Source organism: Pyxicephalus adspersus, chromosome 7 (genome assembly GCF_032062135.1).
Source record: "Pyxicephalus adspersus chromosome 7, UCB_Pads_2.0, whole genome shotgun sequence".
NCBI classification, from domain to species: domain Eukaryota; kingdom Metazoa; phylum Chordata; class Amphibia; order Anura; family Pyxicephalidae; genus Pyxicephalus; species Pyxicephalus adspersus.
In genome coordinates this window covers 69,474,451-69,485,849 of record NC_092864.1, presented here as the reverse complement: position 1 = coordinate 69,485,849, position 11,399 = coordinate 69,474,451, and the positions used below count along the sequence as shown (strand labels likewise).

General features: G+C 34.0%; 1 protein-coding gene across 1 annotated transcript in view; it reads right to left on the bottom strand.

Annotated features, from left to right (window-relative positions):
• Positions 1 to 10,913, bottom strand: part of RBFOX1 (RNA binding fox-1 homolog 1) — a 420,473-nt gene extending 409,560 nt beyond the window's left edge. Inside the window, exon 1 of the mRNA XM_072418902.1 lies at positions 10,266 to 10,913. Within this exon, the coding sequence (XP_072275003.1) occupies positions 10,266 to 10,409 (144 nt within the window). The 5' untranslated portion in view covers positions 10,410 to 10,913. The remainder of the gene's footprint in view (positions 1 to 10,265) is intronic.
• Positions 10,914 to 11,399: the final 486 nt, after the last annotated feature.

The following is an 11,399-nucleotide window of genomic DNA, read 5'->3' as shown; positions in this document are numbered from 1 at the left end:
ATTTAATGTTAATGTAATTGTTTTAAATACTCCTTATATAAAGAGGGACTGCTCGCTCTGCAAAGTATATGTTCATATCTTCAGTAAATAAAATAAAGATATGTTCACCCATGTTCAATACTTGTAAAAGAGGATAATACAAAAATAACACTAAAAGTGAACTCTAAGAGTTTTCTAATCTCAGACCTGGACAGATTTTTTTTCAAGGTAAAATCATATGTAACCTATTTGTAAAAAAGTAATAATAAAACAACTATAATAAAGTAATAAAAAAAATCAAAAGTGCCCTTTTCTCCTTGTTGTTTTTCTGATCAGCACTTTTCAAATGACCCTAATTTCAGAGGTTTTAACCTAAAGAACCTCCAGTCACCTAAATTGAGTAACCGATCACCATTGTATTTGTTGCCATCACCACTTTCAAAAGTCCCTAGGCTTATATTGCAATTTCATATGAGGTCATCATGGCAAAAGGAGCTGTTTGAAAAGACACCACTGATCTCTATTGTGGCATTTGCCATTCTCTACTTTCATAGTGGCGAACGATATCTGGCAGACTATAAAAATTCCAACCAAACTCATTGTTAAGTTAAAAAATGGTAATCATCATCTTTTAACAGTAATAGTGATGATCTATTGAAAAGTGTCAAGCCAGCTTAAAATGAGTTATTTATTCAGCTGATTGCCACTTTTTTGCATAGTTGTTTACTAGGAAAATAATGTTATATGTGTTTAAATAAATCAACTAACAGCCTGCTCATTCTTTAAAAAAAAAACTGTGTATCCTTCATTCAAGTTTCCATAATTGTTGAAATACTTATGCTTAAAGCCCAATTCCAGGCAAAAATTTTGGCGAAAGAATAACCCATGATGTTTTTCTTTTCTATTAGTCTATATTCCTGTTGGAACGATTGCTTCTTGCTTATTGTCAGGGCAGTGGTGGAAATTCATGGGGACACTTTTTGTCTCTTTTGGTTTATTATGACTGTCTATTTTCTTTGACTTCCTTTATTTCTCGTCCTGAGGTCTCATTGAGGATCTCGGACAATACAATCTTGATATTACTGACAATCTTCTATTGACCCTTTTAAAACCTACAAACATTGAAGAATGAGACAACTTACTAATTACATTTTAAAGCATCATCTAAACTGCGGTGATTGCTACTTCTGGTGGTTAGGGGTGCTCATTATCATATGAAAGGGTTTTCCAAATTGGGACCCTATCCCTCTCCATTTATTAGAAAGGAACAGAGGATTACTGGGGCCGTGGATCTTTCACTTACATGTTACACATGTTTTTTCCTTTTAAAGTCCAACCAACAACTGAATCAAGCCCCGTTCTTCTTATACCCACAACATAGGAACTCGTTGATCTGTAATACTGGAATAAATATGGTTCAAAGACGGGGTTTTTTGGCAACAATTTCTTGTGTATTCAGCAAAAATCATTAATACATTCTCATAAGTATGAAACAGCAAACAATATCAACAGTACAGATTTATAAGGTACTTCCTCATCCTTTACCCCAAATCTCTTTATGAACACCCACAGTAAAATTGGAGGGGTATTTCCTCCTAATTAGAGGTCATATACCTCCGATGCTAGACACAGATCGACTATTTCAGTGCATAGAACATAAGCCAAAAAAGAACTCACAAATTCTAAATAACCCATTGATCTGTAGTCCAATACCAAGGTCCAATCAGGCTTCTTGAAATAACACCAAAAGCCCATACAGAACTGCATTCAGCACTTGCGACTTCCTGATCGGAAATGGTCGATTTAACGATTTGTCTGATTGTCACTGATACAAGTGGAATTTTCCAGAGATCTCAACCTAAGAAGACATTTTCCAGTCTTTATTTTTAGAAACATTCATAAGTAACATTTCAGCTCCAGCACAAAATAAATTCAATAAACCCCCAAAACTTGATTGTATTAGATAAATCTGTGACTTCCATAAGATTGCATGTAAATGAAAGTTTGCAGTTTGGATTTAAAAAAAGTAAATAGCTCACACCGTGATCTCATCATATTAATGAGCTATGCTTTTAGCCCATAGCTCTGCTTTCTGTCTAATTAAATTTACAGCAGTGCCAGGAAACAGTATAATGCAGAAGAAGCAAAATGGTTGTGCATTGGTCTAGTAAAAAAGCAAATGAGAGATGATAGTAAAGGAATGGCAAGATTTCCTCAGGAGAATCCAATGCATTAAATACTTCAATTGCAAACTGATAAATCAATTTCACCAATTCCTTGAAAAGACTGCAGACCTTTAGGGATCTTTTCATATGGAAACGTTCAGCTTCAGCTCTCGCTAATGTCATTATGGCTCTTAATGCAAAGTGATATACTCTGTTGCAGAAAGCCATTGTCACTTTTTTTTCAACCTCAAAGCCTGCAGGATTTTACCAAGGCTTAAAACAGAGATGGCACAATAGAATTCTTTTGGATACATTATATGACAGGCAAAAACCAAGTTGTAATAAAATATAGCATTCTGTGCAAGGAGGAAATCTTTATCTGTGCTAGATAAATAATACAATAAATCCACTTACAATGATGTCTAGAAAATATAATTGTATGCACTACATTTCAGTGAAGATGATCTTATAATGAGAGACTGGCTTTCAAGTCAACTAATAAGACTACTACAGCAAAATACCCCATAGCACCTTATTAAAATCAGCTTTCAGTAGTCTAATAACAGAAGCTAATTTCTGATTGCTTGCTATGAATAACCAAAGCTAACCATACACTATTATGTCTATACCAAAAGAGATCTGACAAGTGTCTGCGTTTATAGCATCTCAGTGACCACAGCTCCCGTACCAAACAATTCGCTTTTTTCAAGCACGGCAATTCTAAATAAACTGTAACTCAGATAAAGGAACTGCATACTTTGTGTGCCTGAAGTCTATTGTATCACTTCCAAAACTGGATGCTTTAAATTAGGCATACGTCCAATTAAGTTGTTGCTGTTCACTCTTCAAACCATTAGCAGACCTAATTAATTATATGGTATTACGAATAGTGTGCTTCACAATCATGCGGGAGTATAATTGCAGCATTTTTACCAGGAGTAAATGGCATGAAAGGGTTAATGTTTGGCTACATTAAAAAATAATGCATTTTTAGGGTACTCAAAGATGGAGTTTTATGCAGGGAACTGATATAAGCAAATTATGTTTACAGGTGTAAGGCATTGCTGGTAAAATATAACACAAATACATTTTTTTTTTGTATTTTTATGTATTTATACCACATTGAGTTTATAGTAGGGTGTGTAAATGCATCCATTTGTGCTAGAGGTAAGCAGGGGTACTATTTGAATTGGCTATGTGTTGTATTTTTTTATTTTGATAGTGAATAATGAAATGTATTAAATATTGAGCATGCAGTTGATACAGGGTTTATAGATTTCTGACTGAAAGCTGACACAAGCATGAAAAAAAAGTCATAAAGGTTGGAAAAAAATACAATTTATGAAAAATGGTCATTAATTTACAGCTGTAAGAAAATTCAATGCATTATTTAATAATGTTATCGGTAAATTTAGTTACAAAGTGTAAATGCTTTATTTGCGGCGCATTTGTGTCTATACTACACCCAATACCTGTAAATGGTGTACACACAGAATATTAGATACAAAGATATATGAATGTATGTAAACATGTCTGTTTTAAAAATGAAGATAAAAATAAACATATATATATATTGTATGAATAAATAATAAATATGTATGAATAAATAATATGTATATTATAAAATGTGTAAGGATATATATATATATATATATATATATATATATATATATATACCATCTGCCTATTCATACCCTAGATCTGCATTTGTTTCAAAAACACACTTAATCTTCCAGATGTGTCTATTTTGATAAATAATATTATTACTCTTTATCTACTAAACATCAACATATTTCTCTATGATTTATCATCTAGGGGATTTACATAATGAACATAAAAAGGAGTAACATATGTAGAAGCCTTTCCAATCTGTTGGCATTAAAACGCATAGGCTGGGAGCTATTTCTTTGCTATTATATTTTATTTTTCATTGTGCACTTCACCCATGTTTGTAAATTGTAATTGCCAATATAGGGTGATGCTTATATTGGCATTACATAAATAAACCATGCATGAACGCATACACATATATCAATTTTCATGTTTAATGGTCCACTAATACAGATTAGCAATATACATTTGAGGTTGATGCAGTCTTTGATAAGCAGTTTCTGGACAAAGGGATATCCTGATTAATACTGAGTCTGTAATTACTAAAACATTACTCCTATGACATTTATTGGTAGCTGCAGATTTAGTTATTAGTCCTGGATTGGAAACATTTGATTTGCTCAGAGCTCAATACTGCCTCCTGTGGTGACTAGGTGAATGGACCTATTCATGTAGCCATTCAGGTTTGCAGATTTACAAAGCATGATTTGTCAGACAATAAGGAGTGTTTAGTTGGTGAATAAATAGCAGTTTCTTTTGCTTTGTCAAATGACTGTATAGAGGTTACATTAATCACAAAACAAAACAAAAACATCTAGTCTCTGCCCCAGACAATCATTCAAGACCCAGCTGTAAGAAAAACAGATGGTGAGTGAGCATTAGTGGTAATCTGGGCTCCTTTTCAGTCAAGTTGGCAAAGCCCTGACATTTCTCACGTTAAAACAACGTGAGACAAAAAACAAAGCAAATCTAAAAAATGAGTGGTCTGGTTTGATACGCTTAATAAAAAAACATTTTCCTAGTTCTAAAAAAGAAATCACAATATGGATGTTTTTTTTAAAAAAATGAATTAAAATATAAATAATAACTTGGAGTAAAGGTTTAGAAGCATAGACGTGAGTTCATCATTGTGTGTGTGTGTGTGTATGTATGATGTATGTATATATGTATATCTGTATGAGTAAACAATATGTATATAAATGTGTATACATTTTAAAGTTTTTAGAAGCACAGACATGTGTTTATCAGTGTATATATATATATATATATATATACATATATATATATTTATATATATTGGGTGTGTGGCTGGAAGTTTTTTTGGTAGTAGTAAATGAAGATATGTAATAGCATAAAACAATATTGCAATTTGAATGCACATCTACTGCATGCGGAACATCTAATTACGATTATTTTCCCTAAAGATGAATTGTCCAATATAATGCAAGTAAAATACTGCGAAATATAGGAATGAACAGCTATGGCATCCCTTCCCCGGGTCCTGGGGGTGATGTTGCTTATATCAGACATGGTTATGTAATGAAGCCCTGTGAACACAATACGATGAAGCAGCATTCTAGTTGAGAACAAAGTGTCTACCATTAGGATGATGCTCATGTTTCCCACAAACCCTGTTTTGGAGCTACGATTTCTCTAGTATGAGATCATAATTTCTGCTGGGGGGTTTTCCCATCTTGCACGTCACTGCTGAGATTCCTGGTGGTATCCCTGCCAAATGGGAATTGCAATAACAAGCAGCAGCGTAGAGCTATCCGCCTGCAGCATCATTAGACTGCACTGCAGATAGCACATGCAGTACTTTCACCATCAACTGCTACAGCCACTTGCAGAGTAAGCTCAATAAAACATATGGGTTCACATTTTAGGTGATTTGCCGCAGTGATTATGTTCCTGCGGCACAAGTAACCTATGAAACTAGAGCCTTAAATTGTTACATATTATGTGCCAGATCATTCTAACATATCACTAAAACACAGCTTACCAAAAAGACAGGGAATTTAGTTCTAAACTTACTGCAACTGTTCATAGCTATATGATTATTTTTTAATCTTTTTATTAAGCAGGAGCCTTTGCAATAAAAAGAGATTTACTCCACATATATAATGATGTGGCATAACAACCTACCAAAACATTACGTACTAAACAAAGAAACATATCATTGAATAAACATTATTGAACATAATTAACGAACCATCCTTTTATGCAGCAGTGATAATAAAAATAATAATATTATCTATCCTGTTGCTAATTGTGTTTCTTTTTATTTATTTTGCATCGACTGATGAAAACAAAAAAGACTAAAGGATGAAAAAAATTCATTTTGTAAACGTTGATCAACAAATATGTAGCATAGGTATTGAGTTTCCCGCGGTATGGGGTTTGCCGCATTCATTAATTGGAAAGGGTGCCTAGTGACAAAGCCACAAATTAAGTTACAAAAGATGCTGATTGACTTAACATGTAGACTATTTAAAGAGCGCAGTAACAGCTCTACGTTTTTATTTCCTTTGGGTAATGGGCCTATGCAGCTGATTCCTAGACTTGCAAAGCCAGCATTTTTCAAATGCCAAATTTCTTCCGTTTAAGCACTTCTCAATGACCAGTTACGGCCGCCATTAATGATCTACCAAACACTACTTTCTAATTAGAAAAGTTGATCTAGAAGTTTCAGTTCAATTGCTTTCGATCTAGGTATGTCCAGTTTGAGCAATGTCTCTAGTTTAGTTAAATTATTCCCACTTTACAGATGACTTCATTGTGTAAAATAAACCCCATGTATCATCATTAAGTGAGGAACACAAATTAACAATTCTAGTATGTTGACAAGGGCATGGCCCACCATAAGATAACTTATTATAGAGCTTGTGAACAGATGGCCACTTGACCACGGCTTAGAATTAGTTTACAGAAGTTTGTAACAAAATACAAGTCATTATATTATGCTACTTTTTGCAGGGCATCTTAAGGGTTATTTTGCTGCTCAGCTACATTACTATTAATATTACCATTAATGCAAACAGCACAGCAGATTCATATACAAGCAGGTCTAACCTTACTATGCAAATGTGTCGTCATTACTAAATAAATGACCACAAAAGTATACAGCGCAATAGTAAACATAAAACTTGCTTTGATACATAAGGATGGGTTAATCATTGCAGTGGCCAATTCAAGTTGGTATTATTGTAAAGATTCTGAACACCTGAATGGTGTAAACTATTCTATATTTCCAGATAGGTCAGCCAGTTACTAAAAAAAATAATCAGAAGTCTGCTTTTGGCCACTGTAATGTTTTTTAATGGTTATTTTAAATATAGACAAGTTTTGTTGCAATAGCTTATATACGCTATATATCAAAATAGAAGCATTGTAACACCCTGCTTGGCTACTATGCTTGATAGGTAGCTGTTTATAATCTTTGGGGATATACTTACGTGATGAAATTTAAAGTACCAGAAAGGGTGGGTCATCATATTAATCCTAAATAAGTTGATTGTAAGCAGATCTGAAGGAATCTTCTTTTTTTGTGCAAAGGTATTTCCTTATATCTGCGTTATGGGTGCATAGGTCTGTGCAGATGTCGCCAGTGCGTAATTCTTTTAGTAGATAACTTCTACTCTTGCTTAAAATGACTGTAAATCTATGTTGAAGCAAACTATAAAAGCTTCCAGTAATATATCCCATTATATTATAACATATTACTGTCTGGCCAGAGTGCAAATAGGTCACATGGTGTGTTCAATATATTGCTCGGTTTATAAGCCTCATACAAAAAAATCAGCACAGCACTGCTAAGGGGCATAGTGGCATGCAAATGACCCCCTCTTTATTTGATGATGCAATTTTTGTTAAATGACCATTTTTGGTGGGGAAATAGAAAAAAAATTAAAAATCCAGCCTGCAACATTTAAAATGTGTTCTTATAATTAGAGCCCTAGAATAACCCCACTGAATAAAACCATGGGTGCAATATCTGCCATCTTATAGTGTATATATGTTCCAAAATATTTTGTATAACATACAATTCAGTTGGAACTCACAATTCATGAATGAAAGGGAAGATCTGCAAAATGATTATATTTTTTTTTTAAGTTTATGTAAATAATTACTATTACACATACTATCGTTCCTAAATGTGTTTTCCTCTATTGATATATGATGAGAATACATATGCAGACCTATCTGATACTGTATCACTTTACAGGAAAATAAGTGTAAATAAAATAATATTTTTTTGCAAAATAAAGCTAATTAATTAACAGAAAATTAACTTCTACTTTAAAAAAATGTAAATAAATTATTTTTTGTAGATCTGTAGCTAAAAAACACTAAAATAATGACTATATTGTATAGTTATTGCAAACTTTCTTGTTTTTTTTCTGTTAAGTTTCATTACTGGTGCAAAATAATATGTTTACTATCCAGCAAGCTAAGAGCACACGTTATTAGCATTTTATTCCTTTTTTTTTTTGCTTTACATATATTTCATTGTGATCTCAGTTTTGTTAGAAATCTGCACCTTGGTTGTTCATGTAGAAGAGATGTTTCTGTACCAATGCAGATAATCAGGAAGGATCATTATAATGATAATTTGATACATCTATGTGGAGTCATATTGACCCCTCACCTGGAAACACTTTCCTATCCCCAAATTCTTTTCCCTAAGTTTCCATTAATTAATACACCACAGACTGATGAATAAGCACATTAACCAGGATAGCAGAAAATGCACCAAACATAAAAAAAATATTCCAGAATGAGCTGCAGAGCAGATTAAATCAATGAAAGATTTATTCAAAAGTAAAAGGACAGCCTGCTATTAGAGAAGAGGTAATTAAAAAGACAATCTATGAAAGTTGATGTATTTAGCATTTATCAAATGCAAATGCAGATTCTGAATGCAAAAACATGTACTGCTTCTCCTTTTCTCAAAACTCATTCACAATATATGTGCACATAAATCTTTTACTATGCATATTATAGCAGGCAAAAGTGACAACAAACCCATGGGATAAACAGGAAGAGCTCTTGTTTACTGTCTTTCCCACCTACATTGGCAAAAAGAGCAGGCTATTTCAGGATACCAGGTGAACAATAATACATAATACAGGAGATCTATCATTATTTAATGAAATTACTGCTGAGCAACAAAACTGTGCACATATTAGACCACACATTCATTATTACTTTGTATATATACTTGTATGTATATTATACTTTTGTGTATTGTTATTGGGGTAGGGTATTGTTATTGGTGTAAACATGCTGCACATCACATGATACAAGTATAAGTTATACAAAAAAAACAAATGAATATTAGTGTAAAAAGTATTAAAGAGTATATTCTCAGGTTTCATACATTCTTTTAAAAAATGATATTTTTTAATAGAATGTGATCACAATGATAGAAAGTAAAACATTATTGCCTAAAGAGTACACAGCTAGAGGTGCCTGGAAATACAGTGTGTATTTATATCCATGCCTATTCTATTAGATGTAAACACAAAAAATAAATGTGCACACACAATACCTGAATTCTGCACAACCAAGGTAATCACATAAGGTGAGTACTGTAAACTGATGACTATATATATATATTTATTTATATATACTTATTAGACAATTACTATACTATTAATACTATATAATATACTATTATACAAAAATATATAAATTAATATATATATCACATAAAAGCAGTAAGTGAATATTTTAAAAACAGGTGCTGTACTGAATACAGGTCCATTTATGATTATGCAGAACCATTAGCACAAAGCTAGCCATTAAGTCGTGAAGACCACTGAAGATTAGGAAATAGCCCCCTTTATCAAAAGGTTTTTTTTTCCACAAGGCTACACACAGATTGACAACTAATACAGCAAATTCCATCAGACAGACAAAAAATAACAACATTTTTAATGTCATGTTATTCCTGTACAGTGCAAGCAAAAATTCCTAACGTTATTAGATATAACATTCCAATTTTACAAAAGATACATTTCCATCTAATTCTTAATAATGCTTGCTTGTCTTTTTAAACTACTAATAAGCAAACCTTCCCCTGTGACTGCAGCAAGAACTACACATCTATGAAAGACACAAGCATGACATATTGTCTAGCAGAATGAAACACAATGTAATGTGTGCTATCATTTAATGTATAGGTGATGTTCCTTTGGCACTACAAGCTGTAGCCTGAATACATGATGATCAGATAAAAAAAAAAAAAGCACAGTGTACATGCATGATAGCTACTGAGATGTTAGCACGCTCACATCTTAACCTCCCAACCGGAGACATTCCAGCATCTAGAAACATCAACCCGTGCTATAAGCATGGGAACAAAATCAAGTTTCTGATTTCTAACCATCTCAATCAACCAAAGCTGCCATGGCACCGATTGAAAAAGCTTTAAAGAAACAATGCTTAAAGTCCAACTAGGATCAGAACTAGCAAAACAGAGAGAAAGAGAGAGCAAGGCAAGCTTACCTGCTGCAAGTACATAAAAGTCAAGGCACAAGAGAGCTGTGGACACATGCCCACATTCGGCAGTGCCACGCAGGTTGCACCCGTCAGAGGATGCTGCATGGTGTTGCTCTGGAGTCGACGTAGAACAAGTGAAGGGGCTAGCATGCAAGCACGTTTGTCCTGTCTTGTCAGCAGGTTTTAAATCGTCTTTTAGCTGTGGTTATTCTTCTAGTTGAAAAGTCCTTCTTCCCCCTTGCTATCCTACCGCTGAAAATCTACGTTCATTTGTCAGCTAAGGCAACTAGGCAAATTAAAACTGAAACCGCTTAAACTGGATAGAATACAAAAACAAGGGATTTAACCAAAGCCTGCAGCTTAATGAAGAGTCGCTGTAACTTCCTCAATGACAGCGAAGAGAGGGAGCTTGGCGTTTCCCAACAGGAGCTTACTGACTAGCACGCAGATTGACTCACTGAAGCTCAGTCGGCTGGTGTTGATGCTGCGCCGGCTTCTCATTTGTCAAATGGGTCCTAGGGCAGAGGCTTTACCACTCACAAAATTCAAATACTGCATTTTTAAAATCCCCTGAGAGGGTGGAGAGAAACAGTGAGCGATCTAGTGAGCTAGTGAGAAGGAGAGAGAGAGAGAGCGATTGAACAAGAACGCTGCATCACAGACAAGCGTGAGATTTGGGCAATTAATGTCACTGCCCAGCTGGGACCCAGTGTCTGCTAGAATTTCTTTTGCATTGCCGTTGGTCAGCAGACTCAGCACCAAATAACGTTTTCAGCCTTTTTTTTTTTTTTTTTAAACCTTGCCAGAAGCCATTCATGGAGATACGTAGAAAATCCCATCTAATAACCAAGGATCCTGATTTTTAGAGGCTTATTAAATTCTCCATCCAGATTTCTGACATTTTAGATTTTTTTTGGATTTTCCTGTGACTCATGTAAAGTTAGAAACTGGAGATTCACTGCGCGCAGGGAAATTTTTCTTAAGGGCTTCGACAAAAATGTTCATTTCAATCAGTATCCTGACCGCTGTGTTAGTGAGATTAGTTTTAAAAGTTCTGTTTTAAAATGAGATTTGACTTTTAGTTTCTTGAGCATGTCATTTGTTTTTTGCTGTTATAGTTCAGATTGCTATACTAATCGT